At 36.9% G+C, this 19,319-nt stretch overlaps 2 protein-coding genes across 7 annotated transcripts; one reads left to right on the plus strand and one right to left on the minus strand.

The window, feature by feature from the left end:
• The first annotated feature begins 813 nt into the window (after positions 1-813).
• fam83ga (family with sequence similarity 83 member Ga) lies at positions 814-8,200 on the plus strand. The gene is made up of 5 exons (XM_052552869.1): positions 814-1,657; positions 3,097-3,264; positions 4,310-4,434; positions 4,559-6,791; positions 6,889-8,200. The coding sequence occupies exons 1-5, from the start codon at positions 1,196-1,198 to the stop codon at positions 7,339-7,341; spliced, it is 3,441 nt and encodes a 1,146-aa protein (XP_052408829.1). The 5' UTR covers positions 814-1,195; the 3' UTR covers positions 7,342-8,200.
• Positions 8,201-10,268: 2,068 nt separating this feature from the next.
• On the minus strand, positions 10,269-19,228 carry prpsap2 (phosphoribosyl pyrophosphate synthetase-associated protein 2). 6 transcript variants are annotated; one of them, XM_052552230.1, is made up of 11 exons: positions 18,866-19,228; positions 17,618-17,775; positions 17,042-17,094; positions 16,436-16,502; positions 14,588-14,760; positions 14,347-14,462; positions 13,899-13,954; positions 12,192-12,340; positions 12,032-12,102; positions 11,324-11,470; positions 10,269-11,237 (listed from the first exon to the last, which is right to left on the minus strand). In XM_052552230.1, exons 2-11 carry the CDS (start codon positions 17,698-17,700, stop codon positions 11,079-11,081), a joined length of 1,074 nt encoding a protein of 357 aa, XP_052408190.1. In that variant the 5' UTR covers positions 17,701-17,775; positions 18,866-19,228; the 3' UTR covers positions 10,269-11,078. The 6 variants fall into 6 exon arrangements, with proteins under 6 accessions (XP_052408190.1, XP_052408187.1, XP_052408185.1 ...); XM_052552227.1 differs by having other exon boundaries at positions 17,618-17,823; XM_052552225.1 differs by lacking the exon at positions 18,866-19,228 and adding an exon at positions 18,254-18,410 and having other exon boundaries at positions 17,618-17,823.
• Between the last annotated feature and the right edge of the window lie 91 nt (positions 19,229-19,319).

The raw sequence follows: 19,319 nt of genomic DNA on the forward strand, positions 1-19,319 counted from the left end.
TTCCAGATCATTTCATACCTCCCTTATCTGAAATTCTGACGTGTTGCAAAGTAAAATTGATTCCTAAAACTGAAGGGAGATTTTTCATCCATGGGTTTTATCTGGATTTTAGAATATTGCTTATTTATTTATGAGTAAATCCGTGGTTACATGAATATTTTTTTACAGCTTAAATTACATACAAAAATATAAGTTTGTTGCTACATTTGGACTACAATGTTGTCCAGTTTGCCTGTAGCTGTGGGACCCTTTTTTAGAAACTTTTAAGAATTAATTTTTTTTACACATCACAAATAACACATATCAAAAACACTAATCACTTTCTTGATACATATGTTTTAATAGCTGTTACACATCTACTTCGAACTGCAGAACAGTGAAGCTCGGAAAAAAAGCTTTGTTTCTGAAACAATAATTCCAGGTCACTTATGGCCAAAAGAAAACAAAATTCTTGCTAACTGGCTAATCTGAGGTCATTTTTAAATATAAATATTTTTTTTATGAAACCAACTAGTTAGAAATCATTTGATGGGAAAAGGATTTGCTGATCACAACATAACTACAGAAATTAAGTTATGTCCATTGAGGGCATTTTACCCAACCCATCCCTATTTATATATATTTTTTCTTTATTCTGAAAATTAGATAATTTACTATGAAATGAGTTTTCTCTCAGTTACATCGTAAGTGTGAGCTTCATGGTGAACACTTCTACATCACTCATGTCAGCGAAGTCCATAGTTACAATAAAAATGTATCTTTCCTTTTTTATGGGAAAAACAGTGTGGGAGTGGCGGGGTGGTCTACCTATAATACACGTCTAGCACGACATATCCTCTCATTTCGTCCTTCAAACTGGGGAAACGTTCCCAATAGACAACTCAAGTTGAATAGCATCATGAAGTGTGAGTTTCTCTTACCATTGGTTGACAGTGAGTCACGTGACTAAGGTGTGCACGTTTACCTGCTCTTGCATCTGTGCGTGAACACACTCCTGACAGGATCAACTGATGAGCAGAGGCGAGTGAACCGGATCTTACACTGTACGCGTGTGCCTTTAAAATAATAATAATAATAATAATAATAATAATAATAATAATAATAATAATAATAATAAATAGATTAAGTAGCCCAAATGGTCAATTATACGCAAATACATTTTAAATGCTGTTAAAAATAGCTCCGAGTTCAAGTAATGGCACTGTCACAGGTTCAGTGTCTAGATGACAATCACATCAACTTGCGCACTAACGAGTCCAAGCCGGAGTTCTTCTACAGCGAGCAGCAGAGACTCGCGCTGGAGACACTCATACACGAGGGACGGGACGCTTATGAGGACTACATCAAAACACACAACATCCGCTGCTTTCTCTCGGACCTCGAAGTTGAGAGGATCCTCAGCACCGTGGAGGTGTACAGCCCGGGCTCCCCTGATGATAGCGCTGAGCTGCTGCTGGGGGACAGTGATGGGGAGGACATGTCCCTTCAGTACTGGCCTGACCGCTCGGACCGCTCCATCCCGCTGCTGGACATCGGCTGGCCGGACCGAGCGTCCTACCGCGGAGTCACTCGAGCTCAAGTGTACACTCAGCCCCCTTATGAGGGGCAGTCACATATCAAAGAGGTCGTTAGAAAAATGATCTCCCAAGCACAAAAGGTAGGGGATGAATGTGCAGTGTTGGGAAGGTTACTTTAGAAGTGTAGTAGCTTACAGATTACAAGTTTCCCTTTTTAAAAACTAATAAATTGTGTAACTATCTCAATTAGCCTACTTTATTAAACAATGTAACTGATTACATTTTATTACTTTTCTAAAATTCTAAGGAATGTTTTCAACTGTTAATCATTTTCAAATATTTAAAGCAGGCAGGGTTAACACTGAGTACTGACAGACTTTCAGAATCCTTCAACTTGAATTATGATTCATAATTTAATTTCAAAGCACTTTTTACTTTAACTGAGACCGTTCTGAGGTTAAAATCAGAGTAAGAGGCGTAACAAGAAATAGTAAGTATTAATACAATAAACATTTAGATGTAACCTCCTTCGTAATGATTCATTTTTATAAGTGACTAATTTAATGACACTTTTTTTTCTTCGTTACTGTAACGATTTACAGTTACATATATTTTATAATAACGTAACCCTGTTACATGTAACTAGTTACTTTCCAACGCTGTCAATGTGATGTATTATTATGATTTTATTATTTTTGTTGTGACTCACCTCCAGTGAATAAGACACTGACTGACCAAAGTCCAGTGTCGAGATCTACACGTGTTCTCAAGCTCAAAAAACAGCCAGAGCTCTGAGCTGTTCACTCTCAGAAAAAAAGTATAAAAACAGTGGTCAATGTGTGGCAGTACCCTATTAAAAGGTTCATCTTTGTACTTAAAGGACACATATTTATACCTTAAAGGAACATTTTAGCACTTTTTGAAAAGGTACCACCCCAGTGACAGCTTTTGTACTTTTTTTTCTTTCTTTTTCTGAGTGTAGGGCTGGGCACTGCTGGCACTTTGGACTTTTAGAATTAAAATGTAAAATTGTAAAACGTTTAATATAGGCCCTTTATATAATTTTGAGATTATTCATATAATTTAAATCATTAAGACATTTTGATGAAAGTTTTCAGATCTTGAAAAATGTAAATTTAATGTCATGGGAAATTACCATGTGGACTTGACAAAAGATCAGATCTTCCTTCCACTGAGGCTCAAAATCTAAAAAAACTAATATATATATATATTTCTTTTAAATCATGCTGGAGAACATGATCATCAGGTTTACACAAACATCATACAGCTTGAATACTGGTGCATTAAAGCAAAATACACTTTCAAATTCCATGAATTGTTTGATTCATTCAAATTATTATGATGGTCATATAATTTATAAATGAAGATATTTTCTTTATTGAATAGTCCCAGAGTGTTTTTTTGAATAGCCCTCAGTTTCCCATGCACTTTTCCAGATCTGTTGGCTCTAGTTACTTGGAATTGTTTTATTTATTTATTTATTTTTATCTGTGCACATGCATTATCATTAAACAGTGTTGTTTGTACCAAGTTTTCATTAATACCTGTCCCTTTGCAGGTTATTGCAATTGCCATGGACTTGTTCACAGACATTGACATCTTCAAAGATCTCCTGGATGCAAGCTACAAACGGAAAGTTTCTGTTTACATTGTGTTGGAGACCACCGGAGTGAAGCACTTCCTGAGAATGTGTGAGAAAGCAGGCATGCACACAGGACACCTCAAGGCATGTCACAAATACTTTAAACACATTAATACTTTAAACAGTTGCAATTTAAGATGATTCATTAACGAGTTATTAGCAGAAAAGACACATCAGATTTATTAAAAGCCTGCAGTTTAATGAGCAGGAGCAACTTACTGAGAGATAGCGTTTGGGACGTTCAGTACTCAGAATCAGAAAGTCTAATTTTCCAGAAAGCCTGAGGCAACTGTGAGCACTTGTGTTTAGAGACAGAAACAGATTTCAGCTGATGATAGGTAGTTTTGCAACACATTTTTTAAATAACAGAGAATCTTTAACTTTATCCGTGATAGTGAGGGAATTGTTAGAAAGAAATTAAATGTATTTAGTGTTTATATACAACAGAAGACTTTTTTTTCACAAAATGTACATTTACTATAATCTATTTAGATGTTCTTCATGTACATCACTTGACCTGAATAGAGATAATAATGTCTGTCTATGACCTAAAGGCACTACAAATACTTGGTGGATAGTTAAGAGTTCTGTTCACTCACAGAATGAAAATACAGTACTGATGTGTGAAAAGTGATGAAAACCGATGACCACAACAGGCTCAGTGTAATTTCAGATAACCATCAATGTGTTAAGACATTACATATGTGACATATGATCTGTCTGTTATTTGTTTTTACGTTGTCATATACTACTAGACATTTTAATGTAATCAAGTCACTCACTTTTGGTCAGGCTCACTGGCATAAACAGAGTGTGTCAGAATCTATGTCTTAAAAATAAAAAGCATTTGCAGACTCTAATAGGTCATCTGGGTCAGTAAACCCTTTTGGTACACATAAAACCCTCTTAATAAATTGACAAATTTCATTGGTCTCTCATTCCTTCAGGCAGTAAAGATATATATATATATATATATATATATATATATATATATATATATATATATATATATATATATATATATATATATATATATATTAAATATATATATATATATATTAAATATATATATATATATATTTTTTTTTTTCATCCACACAACCAAACATGCTGAACTTTTTTCCATTAGAACTTGAGAGTGCGCAGCATTAGAGGGGCAGAATTTTTCAGTCGATTCTCAAAGAGAGTGTGTGGAAGCCAAAGCCAGAAGTTCATGTTTATTGACGGAGACAAAGCAGTCTCAGGGTCATATAGGTAAGTCTGGGCAACCCAGTTTATCATGATTAGATCCAGCCTTATTTATGATTCTATTACATACATCAATAAATACATCAGTTAAAGTAGTAATTCCAAATAAAAATGTTTTCTTTACTTTTAGTTTCACATGGTCTGCCTCTAGACTGGACAGAAACCTCATCACAGTTCTCACTGGCCAAGCAGTCGACACATTTGACTTATTGTTTCAGGATATGTACATGATGTCTAATGGAGTGTGTCTGAGCAAGATTAATCTGAGCAATGAGCCTGAACCTGAGTTCCTCCCTAAAGTGGTACCCATTCTACTCCCCTCAGCCACCACAGCACTCAAGCTCATTAATCCAAAATACACTCTTGTCTCCAACTGTGCATTCACTACCAACGGACCTACATCTAACCAGACAAGTGCCAAGAACAGCACTTCCAAGAATCAGACGGAAGTCATCAAACAAATGAAAGAGACAACAGTGGTGCCACCGGTTCACCCGGGACTGTTCAACCTGGAAAAGGCGAACATGATCAATTATGTGCCGACCTGGCCGGATCCTGACCCGCCGAGTGATGTCATTGGTTTCATTAACATAAGAGACTCCAGCAAGCCATTGCAAGCTCACCTAATGCGTTCAGAACTCTTTGAAGTGTCTCAAGCCATCCGATTCAAGGATCCTTTTCTTGAGGCAAAGGAGTCTTTATATCTGAGGGCTTGTCCTGGACCCATATCCCAAACTCCCTCTTTTCCTGAAGCTCCAGCTCAGAAACAAACATCAGGTGAAGCGCAGAAGTGTTTTGATCCAAATCAACATCAAAGAAGCAGCCGGAATGAGACAGTTATCTCGCCTTTTGAGAAGCTGGAAAGAGTGCATGTGCTTGCCTGTAAGAAAGTAAATAAAGAGGAACTATGTGTGATGGAAAAAGAGGTGGACTCTATATCTTTGCAGAGCAAAAGCACTATTAAAGAAAAAGACATTCCTAGTACAATTTCATCTTTGGCTCAAGACGATAAAGATACAAAGCAAGCTCTGGACAATCTACAACCTCCAAAATGTCCTGCCCAAACCTCAGAGGATCTTGACTTGAAATCATCATCATCAGCGATGCCCAACAAAAGTCATCATGACTCATTTGCCCTCATAGACACTCCTTCTGTTAAGCAAAGCCAAGATGACCAAGTCATAAATGATGTTGCCACTCAAGACCACAGCGATACTAATCCAGACACAAACCAAAATGGCTGGAAAGGTACACAGACGTCTAACTTTGGCTCCAGCATCTCTTCATTGTCTGATGAATACTATGAGTGTTTTAGCCCTGGTGCTGACTTTAGGTCTGTAGGAGATGTCTTTTTGCCTGAAATTAAAAAAGAATATTTGCACAATTCGATCCAAAACAGTGACAGAGAGCAGGAAGTTCCTTGTTCAAATTCATCCCCAGCTCAAGACGCTACAGACTTGGCTAATAAACAGAACTTGTTTATTCCCAAACTTTTAAAAAGATCTTGCAGTATTGTTTTCAGTTACTTATCTGCAGGCATCAAAACATCAGCTGCAACTTCCAAAACCTGTAAAATAGCTGAGAAAACTGAAAAACCACCCCTGCAGGGCTTTCAACCTGAGGTAAGTCTAGATTTGATATGTAAGGGACAGTGTTTCCAGTTATCTGAGACTACCACTAAACCACCACTACATGACTCTCAGTCTGGGGAAAGTCCAGATTTAATGCTCAAACCTTCAAAGGTGAATGCTAACCCACAGTTGTTAACAGACAATGCATTTAGGAGCTCAACACTGCAAGATAAAGCAGATGTAACTCCTGTAATTCCAGAGAAGACCAAGGCAACAAAGTCCATCGAGTTCCCTAAGAGTGAAGAACTGCAAAACCCATCGACTGATTTAGATTCTGGATCAAATCATCCACTCAACCTTAAATCCGAAGAGCATGTGAATGAGCATTTAAAACTCCAGAGTGATGAAGTCAGTCCGGCTGTGTTAAAGAGGAAATCCGAGGACCACAATCTTCAAGAGAAAGTACCAGAACAGTTTGAAACCATTGAGCTGCTGATATTAGAGGATTCAGACTCTCAGGAGACAGAGCTGAACTATTCTGAACCCATAGGACCTGCACTGAGAAATCAAACAAAAATGAGCAAAACTGAGCCTATAGAACCAAAGACTATAAATTGTAGAAAATCTAAAGAGAATAAGCTTGTTCATGATGTTTACAGTAGGCATAGAAAGAAAATGTGTCACCCGACAGCGCTGATTGATGAGAAACAAGAAGGGGAACATATTTGTTCAAATCAGATGAACAAGAACCTGCCAGAGGCCAAACCCAAGCTGGAGTGTCTGGTTAGGAAGGTAAGAGTTTCTTATTGTACTACCATGAACAAAAAACTAGTTTCGAAAATTGGATTAAGAAAAATATCATTAACTAATGATCTGTCCTTCATCCTAGCAACCACATCAACCAACATCCAGAATTCCTATTCAAGCAAGAGGAGGGTTAACTAAGTTACCCATCAGCAAAGCTGACACTAGCAATCGTTCATTTGGGCTTCAAGCTCCTAAAGCTGGCATGCATATACACCCATTTGGAAAACCATTGGGGCAGAATAAGCCCAGCATTACATCATCTCCTTCTCCTGAAAAATTGTCTCCAGGAGGAGTTGCTCCAGTTAGGTCAACACAAAGACCCCCTCGCACAGTCCCTGCACCAAATGGTCCTACTTCTCCCTCAAAACTGCCACAGGTCCAGCTGATTGCACCTAAGATTGGGCAGTCAGACCAGCCAAATGTTTCCAGGAAACGCTCTGCATCCTTAACAAAGTATAGTTGCTCTTCTCCTGGAATTTCCTGTCCAGCACAAGTAAGGAAGCAGGTGACTAAAGGGTCTGCACCAAACAAGTAGAATAAGGCACCAAATCGTTGCATACTAGTTTCATGAATGTAATAATGTGCAATAAATAAATAAAAATGCTTAAAGGCCACTGGGTTATTTTAGTATTTTTATTGAACTTTTATTGAACCATGTGAGTTGAACTTACATAAAACGGCTTTATTTATGCTATTTAGTCAGCAGAAAGTTAATACAGGATTAACATAGGATTTTCCCAATACAAATAAGTTTTTCTAACTGATGAATGTGTTATGTAAATTTCAGGCACAGACTTTTAGATACAGCTTTATGATTGTCCTTAAAGCTATTAATATGTAAATCGTTTAATTATGTCTATTCAGCTCGATGTAAATGATCAAATACTGGTCTTATTAAATCTTCACAGTTAACTTAATTTTCCCTTTTTTTATTATATAAAGATGTTTTACCATTGTTGCTACTTGTTGGAGCAGTTTCAAACAGAATTTAACTTTATCACATACCATAACTTCTTTTAAAGTTATTTTTAAAGGGATCATATGATGTTGCTAAAAAGAACATTATTTTGTGTATTTGGTGTAATGCATTGTGTTTATGCGGTTTAAGGTTAAAAAAACAAACAAATGATTTTCACATACTGTACATTATTGTTTCTCCTTTACCCCCCCCCCCCCCAACCTTTGTAAAACACATTGTTTTTTACAAAGCTCATCGGTCTGAAAAGCCAGGTGTGCTCTGATTGGCCAGCTATCCAGTGTGTTGTGATTGTCCCAATGCCTCAAGCCTCTGACGGAAATGTTATGCCCCTCATCATATTGTAATGCATGTCCCGGTTAGAACAAGGGCAAGACAAGACAAAAACAATAAAACCCATTACAAACGAGCCATTTTCTTTGCGTGCAAATCTTCTGATACAGTGACGTACACATACTGTATGGAGGCGTGTTAGGGGGTTGTGAATGACTCTTAACTTTTTATAAAGAATATTTTTTGGGGTTTGAGACTTTAGTCTTTTGCAACTTAACAGACCTTCTTCATGCACCAAGAGCTTGTAACACCAAAGAGAAAGGAAAACTTGAAATCGCATCATATGACCCCTTTAAATGGCTTGGGACTGTGTGCAATCTTGTGGTGTCATCAGCCAATCATATTTGTCATGATGTCGTAATGTGATTCCAGAATGAATCATTTGCACTCAAGGGAAAAACACTTGTGTCCAGTACTGAATGCCCATTTGTATAGATGGCAGTATTCCAGTCGCATACTATAAATGTAATGAATTATTATTATTATTACCTATTTACGATGGTGTTCTAGATAGCATAAACTTAGACAATGTCTTAAGAACTAGTGCGACCGTCTGTTTGCCAAGGTGTCATTTGTTTAATTTTTTTGAGTCCATGTTAGACCAATTTAAGTATGTAAACAACTAGATTATTATAAAAAAATTGATGACTAACCTGTAAAACTAGTCTAAACATTTTATTTAACTATAGCCTCTGAACTTAACAAGCAACTACTATTGAAATGAATGCTTTCTCCAAATTATATAGACCTTGTTGTAAACAAATTAACACTCAGCAAGAGGGAATAATAGATTAGACTGACATTGACTAATTTGGACAGTCTTAAACTTTTCTCAGTAATTTGCTTTTGTTGACAGGTCGAGAGAGAGGCAACAAAGTTTTAAAGGCATAGATCTAGGAGCCTGTGCTGGGTGATTAACATGGAAGTTAGATCAGTGATCTAAATGTCCTTCCAGTAATGTCTACAGAAGTTGTATGCTCACAGAGCAGGCAAATAAGAGTCATATCAGCAGCAGAAGCAACAAGCAAATTCACATAGTTAATGCGACAATGGGCCCATTTGAAATGTTGTTTAAAAAAGAAGAGCATCATCATGACTCACACCCACACTAAGAACGCTTTTAATTGTTTATGATCTTAATGTGTTCCAGCCAGTTTAATGTGTGCTTACGCACAGTGACGGGCAGGTACATTCTGTTTTTTTAACCATAAAGTTTTAATTCTCAAAGTGATAGTTCACCCACAATCATGATCAACACTGGATTCACAGATATATCTATATCTATTCCTATATCTATATATTTTGTGTTCCACAGAAAATATAAAGTCATACAGCTTTTTAAAAACATGAGGGTGAGTAGGCCTAAATAATGTCTGAATTTCCTAACTAATATTGTTAGGTTTGAGTGGGCAACACTGGACTGGTCGTGTAGCCTACTAAACACATATTGAAAGCAATCGTTTGCTATACCGCCTTAGATAAAAATGTCTTTATGAGAAGTATTTGCAGGAAAAGAAGAAATAGCAGAGGGTTTTTACTTCCCTGTGAAACTAGCAGCAAGATTACGTAGGTCATACATCTTAATCTTTCCATCGCAGAACGTTTTGCTGAAGCTCCGTGTCAGAAGTATTTTCTGCCCTCAGGGTTCAAGAATCATTATGAAAACCATAAAAACTCAAGACTCTTTTATTTCCTTTACTCTGACGAAACCGCATGAGAACAATATGCAAATCGAAGTTAATACCAGATAAGAGAACCGCCAGTCAATTCCCCCAGCATAATTTATGCATTTGGGAGAGGATTTTCTTCAAGTCTGCTTAAAATACATTCAAGTTATGAAGTTATCAGTTCTGTGTGATCCCTGAAATCGAAACTGACCTTGATGTTGCTAGCATACTGTTGAGGTATTTAGACGGGGTTCAGTGTAGTGTTGACTGCCCTCTGTTGGCTAATTGTTTAGTGAACTTTGAAGTAAACATAGCTCGAGCAACATTACAAATATCTCAAAACCGGTGAACGGCATGTGCTTGAAATCTAAAATGGACTAGCATGGTACAACAAACTGGAAAATCTACTTCTAACAACCTGGTTGTCGATCTAACCTTAGCTGGCCTGAGAATAGGGCAGAGCATTAATTTAACAATGCACACATATGACATCAGATAGTCTTTGTTTATTCATTGTCATCAAGTGCTGTGAATAAATACAAAAGCCAGAAATATTAGTCACATAACAAAAACCCTGCATTTCATTTGAAAAAGTTCTCAGAGGAAAGATATTTAAGTACTCTGGCCACATTTATGAGGCAAATATGCTTCCCGTTACATTGGCAAAAACTAATTCAAGCTCTCACGCTGGAGTGTTAGTAGAAGAATCTAGCAGGAAACACATTCAATCAAGCACATTAAGCTTTCGATCTTAAGCGCTATATTGAAGCTTAAGAATGTACCTTGGATCTAATTTGCCTTGAATGAAATTCTTATTGATTTTCACATCAGCACTACCCAGCATTGCCACACAAACACACAGAAACAACTAGTGGCACAATAATTACACAAAGTCATGAGGCACTGACATGATAGATTTATGGTAACATTTTGTAATTGTTGGCCACACAGTGGAGTTGTTCATTCTTTACTCATTAAAAAAATTAAAAATAGAGCAGAGCTACGACTAAAAGAACTGAAGACAATTTTAACATCAAGTGGTCCATTTTTTATATCCAGTTCTTCAAATCTTAAATAAAAGTGCCAGTATTTCTGATCAAGAGGTGGAGTATCCCTGCACTTCAATCCTCTAAACATTTTTACATCAGCGTTTTAGGGCACTGAACTCGTGTACCATTACAGAACATCCAGGTTCTTGAGCACACAACTTTTTCAAAATCTTACACGTACAACGAGAAGAAGTTATAATGAGAGACAAAAAGAAAAACACATTATGACTGACTGTACATGAGCCTGTTAGTCATCCATGCCAATATTACGGAACAGGTAAGACATGGATTCTCCGTTGTGGATGCGGCGAATGGCTTCGGACAGGATCATGCTGATATCCACCGTCTTGATCTTGGGACACTGGAGTTTTTGGATCTCGTGTGGAATGGTGTTGGTGACAACGACCTGTACAGAAAGACACCACAAAAATCAGCACTCATCACAACACACTCGTCATTCTCAACCTCAAATTAAAACGATGCTATGATGACCTCATCTATGGCGGACTCCTCTATTAGCCGAGGGGCATCCGAGGAGAGGATTCCATGAGTGGCCATGACGAAGATCTTATAAGCGCCTCTTTCTTTCAGAGTTTCGGCTGCTGCTAGAAAACTGTCAACATCGTCAATGATGTCATCCTTTAAAAAAAAAAAAAGAAAAAAAAGAACAAAAAAAGACCATTTAAAAAAAGTATCTATAGCAAGAGCTTTGCACACCAAGTCCGAAGTTTTCACATGCGTTTTAAAATTTTTCCGTATCAAAATGCATGCTACAGATGCAAAAAAACTGAAAATTTAACCTGATCCGATTTTTTTTTTTTGTCGGACGAACGTTTCGAAGGCAGTGTGTGAACATGATTGACACAATGTGAGGTTGTATTTCTTTTTCAATGTGCGAAAATCTCGGATTCAGTGTGCAAAGACTTTATTCTTCGCTTAAATTAGAAACATGAACATTATTTGAAATAAATTGAATTGAAAATTCAATACAAATATTTTATTGCAACTAGTTGCCAACATTTCTCATTCCTTTTTAGTTTATGCTGAAGTACAAAAAAAAGGTAAAAACTAAAATAAAAAAAAAATAAAAAAAAAATAGAACATTAAATAAAGTCTGATTGTAAATATTAACAAAAACTATAATAGTACATCAGCGATACTAAAACAATATTGTCCTCAGTAATTTCATCTTGAACTCACCACTATGATGGCAATTCGTCCACCTACATCTCCAACCACAGTTATTGGGGGTTTTTCTTTGGGAATTAGCACTGTGCAAGAAGAAGAGAAAGAGATGATAGGGAATAGGATGGAAAACAACAAAATGGTCTGAGTGAGTTTTCTGGGATGAGATTCTCACATGGTATCTCTAGGCTTGGATGAATGGCGCCAATGTTTTTGACAGTGGGAGGGGAATGACGTCCATCCACCAGGTCTGATTCAGCATCCTGGGCTTCACCGTGGATCACAGCGATGCCCAGCCGTAACCTTTCAGCGAAGGACTGGGCCCTGTGAAAGCAGATAAAGAGATTTGCAATGTTTTTTGACACAAACCAAGGCCATCCACAAATCTTAATAGATCAGATACCAGTTGCATTAACACATACACTATGGTAAGACTGTGTCTTAATAACTAGTTTGTCTAGATGAAAACAAATTAAATGGAGAACCTTTTGAGACTAGTCTAAGCAGTTTATGCAACCAGCCCCTGAGTGCACAATCAGAATTGTAGAACAAACACTAAATAGAACATTAGAGCTACTGACAAAGTTCATTTCAGATACTGTGTATCTGTATACTCCTGCATTCTGCTGACAACATTACTCTAAATCCTGTCAGTCAGACAGGAAAGAGCCGTTTCCAAATAATCAGTGGTTCTCAACTCTTTCAAGGCCCACTTTTGCCCAAGACATATTAAAAAGCCTTCATATGTAATCTGAGACGGATCTCTGGCACTTCTTTTGAAATGAAGGAACCACATAAGTTAACAAAAACTTATATTGAAGAATACTTCTGAAGCATTTCTTAATCTGATTGACTTCTACATTATTAAAATCCAGTGTTGTATCTGTTAATGTTATTTGATGGACCTGAGCTAACACCGACTAACAATGAACAGTTGTATTTTTATTAACTAAGTTTAACAAAGACTAATAAAAACTGCAACAATGCATTGCTCATTGATATTTTATGTTAGTTAATGCATTAAATATAGCTTACAAATGGAACCTGCTGTAATATAACCTTATTGTTTTTTAATAAGATCATGTTAATTAAAATACAATGAAATAATTTTATGACTCATTGGGAACCCTTGGAAGTTGAGAACCACTGACTTAAAAACAATTTCGAGATAAAAAAAAAAAAAAATCTGAAAATATGTTTGGATGTTTTATTTGCAAATGTTAGATCAAAAATCTAATTATTTAACTGCATTGACCAACACGAATGAAAACAACATACTTATACTAAGTTTAAAAAAGGCAAGTACAGTCAGTTCTTGTCTGAAAGCATGCTGCCAGCAGCATCAGGGTGAAATAAAGGCTACTGCTGTTTTATAGTGTCAGTCTTGTTCAAAACAAGCTGTATGTATTGAACACATACTCTGCTGGCACAAGGACACAACGATAACTGATAATCTGATAAGAGCAATTCTCATGAAGTTTTCTCATTTACTTTCAAACTTACAGCAGAATTGTATCCTGTGGGATGCATGACTGAAAATAAACCGAATATACCAGTAACAACTGAAATACTGACAGTTGGAAGCATCTGAAAGCCCATATCTCTCACCAACTCAACATCATGTTTGTACACTGGCGCCACCCAATGCATACAGTTATACAAACGAGACTTCAGTCAGGGATTTGGTGGAATTGTGGAAAATATATTCATATATTCTTCCCTTCTTTTAGTGTCATAATATATTCTCCCTAAAAGAGTGGCTACTTGACCAGTTCCAATCATTCCTGCAAGTATCTCTTCCTTTAGTCTGTGGATCTTCCCCTATTATTGTTTTAGTCAACATAGCTAATCTTCTGACATGCGAACAAAGATGTGACTTCACCTTTTGGCTGATGCTGGAGATTTGGCCACAATTACAGCATTTCTGTAGTCAGGAATCTGTATGCAAAAAAAACAAAAAACAAATGCACACACACTTTAAAAAACTTAAAGATGATGTAGACATATATAACACAATCATATGTTCATTACTGATTAATGCAGATGACCTTTCATAAGAGCAAGAAAGAAAATGATTATGAATAAAATAAATGAATGCATAATCTTGAGTGGAGGAACTTATGAAGGGAAATATCAACATCAGTTAAATCCAGCTTCGGTCCTGCTTTCTACTTTTAAGCAAACGTAACTGGTGACCTTCATAAAGTGAAACATGGACTGGCTTATAATTCAGACTGAACGCTTTGAGAAGACAAACAGGAAGAACAACTCTCCACAGGAAATCCAGATCTTATGCAAATGAGATCCACACGAGTTACGCAAGGACCTACTTCTTCCTGGATGTACTGCAGCAGGAACGGTGAGGCCCGCAGATTGTCCACCGGAATGTTGAAGAAACCCTGGATTTCCTTTTGATGCAAATCCATTGTAATGAGATGAGTCAGACCTGCTCAAAGCCACAGTGAACAGAAGCAACAGACAAAGCAAATTAGTCGGAGGACTAAAACTGGCCAGTATCGCATCTTGAACAACAAATGAAGGGAGGATTAGATCTCGGATTGACTCCTTCACCTGCTTTACACATCATTGAAGCAAGCAGTTTAGAGACGATGGAGCCTCTCTTCCTCATTTTGCACTGCTTGCTGTAGGGGAAATAGGGAACGACGCCGATGATGTTTCGAGCACAGGACGTCCTGCAGGCATACACCATAATGAGCAGCTCCATGATGGTGGTGTTAACATCTCTGCAGATGAGAAGGGAAGAACGGTTTTAAAGACTGGGATTTAGGGAGCCTAATTTGCATATGTGGAGATTTGTGTATTTAACATCAGTATTAAAGTCAAACTGAGGGTTCATTTCCACAATTTGCATAATTCAGCATGGAGGGGTTTGTAAAGCAGGTCTCTAGAAGCAAAAAATATATAATTTAAATAAAGAAACAAATGCTGGTTATGGTTCCAATGTCACTTTTAAGTTAACTTTAACCTTAAAACAAGACTTCATGTTAAACTTTTCTGTACCTGAATGTTTTTTAGAATGCCATTATTTACTAATTCCAGAATACCGTTATTACAAACAACTAAACTCTGGTATGAATATAAATCTGAATTACACTGTTATTTTTTATTTTTGTTGTTGTCTTATTTATGAATCATCACAAGATTTACTCATCGTCATGCCAGTCCAAATGTATATGACCTTACTTTCTTTGGGTGAACAAAAATCAAAGATTTTTAGAAGAATAATCCATCTCTATAAGCCCATATAATGCCAGTCTATGGGACGGCCAAAGCTGATGCTGAGAAAAAAAAGACCAGGCAGAACAAACACATATGTAATTCATACGCCTCAGTCGATGAATCAATGTCTTGTGAAGCAAAATGACAGGCGTTCATAAGAAAAATACTGATATTTTTAAACTTTTAACTATAAGTAATTGCTTTTGGCTGTCATATGAGTTCACGACTGGATGTATGGCTTTGTGTATTTGTGTACTCTTTGTGTATTTTTTAAGCGTTAAAGGGGTCATATGATGCGATTGCACATTTTCCTTTGTCTTTAGAGTGTTACAAGCTGTTCGTGCCTATAGAAGTTCCATAAAGTCGCAAAGACCAAAGTCTCAAACCCAAAGAGATATATTCTTTATAAAAGTTAAGAAAAAAGGCGTAACTTTTATTCTCGCTGTAGTACAGAGACAGAGCGTGATTAGGCCACGCCCACACTGGGGTGGGGAGGGGTCAATCCAGCGCTCTCCATTGACTTTATGTTGTGGGAAGCTGCCTCCTTATCATTTCTGACTTATAACAAAAAAACAGAGCAATGTCTAAAAGCTGCGGTGTGAGAAGGTGTACAACAAACGAGCTAAAAAACCCAAAACTATGTTTTTGTTAGCAGTTGACCCCTCCCAAAATAAACTAGCGTTTAAGGACTCAAATAGTAGTAGATGTCGGTGTATTTCACGTTAGGCCGTTCAGTTCGATAATTTCTCAAACAAAAGGAAGTTTAGGAAAAGGGGCACTGACATAGAGCAATAAAATAATCTTTTGCCATGTTAAAAGCAAAGATTGTTTCCTGTCGCCGCTTACGTTTCCCTCTAGTGGTCGTAGTTCTCACAGTAACATGACATGTTGCTCTCTTTCTTTAGTGTCCTTAAACGCTTGTTTTTTTGGGTCGACAGATTATAAAAACCTAGTTCTGGTTTTTCTTTAGCTTGTTTGCTGTACACAGAAGCTTTTAGGCATTGTTCTGTTTTTTGCAACGTCATATGACCCCTTTAACTTAAATTAAATGGACTTATTCTTCTAAAAATCTTTATTTGGGTTCATTTGAAGAAAGTCAGTCATATATATCTGGGTTGGTAGGAGGGTGAGTAAACAATAAAACAATTTTAGATAGAGTCTCTCTTTAAGGCTTCTCACTTGGAAATGGTTTGGATGATGAAAACATCTTTGCCGCGCACAGACTCTTCAATTTGGACCCGTGTTTCTGTGGGAAAAGAAATTTTATTTTAATTTTCGGTCTGATCCACAGAAAACATGGAACTTTACAGAACACACTGGCTATTTAAAAGTTTGCACAAGGACAGTTCAACTTCAGTTGCTGGTTCCCATTGACTTACAAAGTTATAAGTAAAAAAAAAAAAAAAAAAAAAAAAAAAGCACTATGCAAGTCAATGGAGACCAGCAACGGAAGTTAAACTGTCCCTTTAAACCCTTGTGAAAACTTTTAAATAATGTAATGATAAATATATTTGAACAATCCCTTTTACGGTGCATGGAATGCTGGGAGAATTCCACCACAGTGTCTGCATGAGGGAATGCAAGCGGATCAGAATACACGAGCATGGCCCAAAACAAAGACTGTCAGTTTCATTAGTCAACACCAGCTCAGATCGCTGATCTGTTTTGTCTACTCCAGCATGGCATGCAAAGAATGAACAACAGCAGTGGCCACAGCTATCGCTAGTGAAGATGAAAAGATATGCAGATATTTAACAGAAAGTTGAGACGAAAACAGGCCTTCACCTCTGTTAGCTTCTTGATAGACCTGCACCTTTCCAAGCTCCACACCCAACCGCCTGCACAAGAACAGAAGTTCAAGGGAATATGACGCAATATAACAGCATAAACACACAACGGAAATCTTTATCATTTGACACACATATTACAAGACGTAAATATCAGTTGTCCCAAATCATATTTCACCACAAAATACAACAAGAAATGTAATTTACATAAAACAAACAAAGCCTAGTTATGATAAAAAAAAATATATTTAAATTAACTTGTTACCATAGTGCTTTTTCTTAATTAATAAGAATCTTAATGTAAAATAAATGTATTTTTTTTTTGTCATGTCAGTCTTATAAACACAGTGATTTACATGACAAGAAAGTGAAGTATGTTCAAAAATCGTAATTTAGTGTGCATAATTTGAATGATAGTGTACTTGCACTTACTTGATTTGTTGTTAACTAGCACTCAAAAGAATACAGTTGTTCTAGCTCAGATTTGCTCAGTTGGACAATGAATGTCTTTCCACTCTTTCCTAACTATCCAATATAACTGGCCTGTTATACTGGAGCTCCATGGGACACTTACTCGGCTATCCTCCTCCCCAGCTCTCTGCTGGAGGGTTGGGAGTTGGCCGTGAAGATGACCAGGCCTCCTTTGGTGGCACTCATGTCCTGTGGTTTGATGTCTACCTCTAGGGACTCAGGCAGTGGCTCCCTGGGCACCCAGGCACTGCTGAGCCCTTCCTATCAACAGGACCACAGGCACACTGTTAGTTTAACACCAGACACTTCCTGCAAGAACAAAGGGAAGATGGCATGTTAACACACACACACACACACACACACGAACCAACCAAGACTATATGAGAAATGTGCTCAAGTGCAGATAGACATGATGACACACAACTGCAACAGCATTAAAGTGACTTCTCGTGGATCACGATTCATGATTCACTCAGTCTGTCATGACAAACACAGTATGAATTAATAACTCCAGATCCACAGCACACACGGATAACTCACAGAAGGTCACGTGAATGGCCAAATTTAAGCAAAAACACACTCTATGTTAAAAAAAAATCAACCATTGCATTTGTATTGCTGCTAAGCTAACTAGACTTGTATGCCATTCAAATGGAAACGATAGATACATTCATATCGGCGTAACATAATTTTTTTTGTGGGGCTGATTCCGTACACTTAAAATATTGGCAAACCTCACCAGTTTGATATTTTAAACGATCCCTTCGCAGGGGTTTACTGTATCACTTGCAACAATGTGAACTTTGCTACACGAACGAAAGAGCCAGGATGGCTGGCTGTCAGACGCATAGCTTTTCAAAATAAAAGTCCAGGCTTTGCGAAAGAGAAGTACACTTCAGCATACTTAACATACATTATATATTTTCAAATTATTTAGGTAAGTGAGAACCGAATGCAATGTTTCCAGTCACTTAACTGCACGTAAATTGCAATTTTATGAAAATGTATTAGGGTTTAAAAAAAAAATAAAAAATAAGTTCTTTCGAGTGCGTTTTTAACTCAAGTTTTGTGCAATATCACAATTATTTCTTTGAAATCTGGTTAAAATTGCAGCATGAACCTTCTCATATTTTAATTACAAACTTTTAATAAAGATAGTGTAAATTTAGTACATTTGAAATTATTATCGAATAACTCATTACAGTTAAAATTGCAATCATGTTCAGTTTACATGTACTTTAGTATGTTAGCACATCAAAGTAACCCTACGAGCGCGACAAAAATTTCAAGTGCACTTTTTAAAAGTAGACTGGTAGGAACAATAATCACTTACGTCGATTTATATACTTACTTTTGTATTTCCTTTATATTATTCCCAGTGAGAAAATGAAGCCATTCTACAAATGCATTGCATCAAAGCTGAGGATATATGCGACATGATTCGAATGAGTGAACCAGCGTTTATCTCCCGCACTCCTGCTTCTTAAAATCAACTCTGTACTACCATCTACTGCCAGATTATAATACATTTCCATTTTTCAACTGTTCATGAAGTTGAATTTAAACAGTTTGCAGAAGGTCCCTCTATATCTGGAGAATATAAATAACTGTTGCTTAAGGTATACTCATACAAAACCTACAGGGAATGGGAAATGAAAGCTATGAATCTCAAGAAAGCAACAAACTGACCGTTTGCTAAATGAGATCAATTGCCAAACCAAGGGTTGCAGCTGTCACCATTAGCCACAAAAAGATAACTGAAACTGCTTTATAAATGGAAGAAGAAACATTTCAGGGTTAGTTAG

Source organism: Carassius gibelio, chromosome B3, assembly GCF_023724105.1.
Source record: "Carassius gibelio isolate Cgi1373 ecotype wild population from Czech Republic chromosome B3, carGib1.2-hapl.c, whole genome shotgun sequence".
Lineage (NCBI taxonomy): Eukaryota > Metazoa > Chordata > Actinopteri > Cypriniformes > Cyprinidae > Carassius > Carassius gibelio.

What these genes read in the sequence shown, in the direction of transcription:
- fam83ga (XM_052552869.1), top strand. Translation starts at nt 1,196, where the DNA reads ATGGCACTGTCACAGGTTCAGTGTCTAGATGACAATCACATCAACTTG. An exon ending in GCAGTCTCAGGGTCATATAG is followed by an intron (nt 4,435 to 4,558) that starts GTAAGTCTGGGC and finishes CTTTACTTTTAG; the next exon opens with TTTCACATGGTCTGCCTCTA. An exon ending in TGGAGTGTCTGGTTAGGAAG is followed by an intron (nt 6,792 to 6,888) that starts GTAAGAGTTTCT and finishes CCTTCATCCTAG; the next exon opens with CAACCACATCAACCAACATC.
- prpsap2 (XM_052552230.1), bottom strand. Translation starts at nt 17,700, where the DNA reads ATGAGTGCCACCAAAGGAGGCCTGGTCATCTTCACGGCCAACTCCCAA. An exon ending in TTCAATGATGTGTAAAGCAG is followed by an intron (nt 14,463 to 14,587) that starts GTGAAGGAGTCA and finishes GGCTTTGAGCAG; the next exon opens with GTCTGACTCATCTCATTACA. An exon ending in TGCAGTACATCCAGGAAGAA is followed by an intron (nt 13,955 to 14,346) that starts GTAGGTCCTTGC and finishes TTTTGCATACAG; the next exon opens with ATTCCTGACTACAGAAATGC.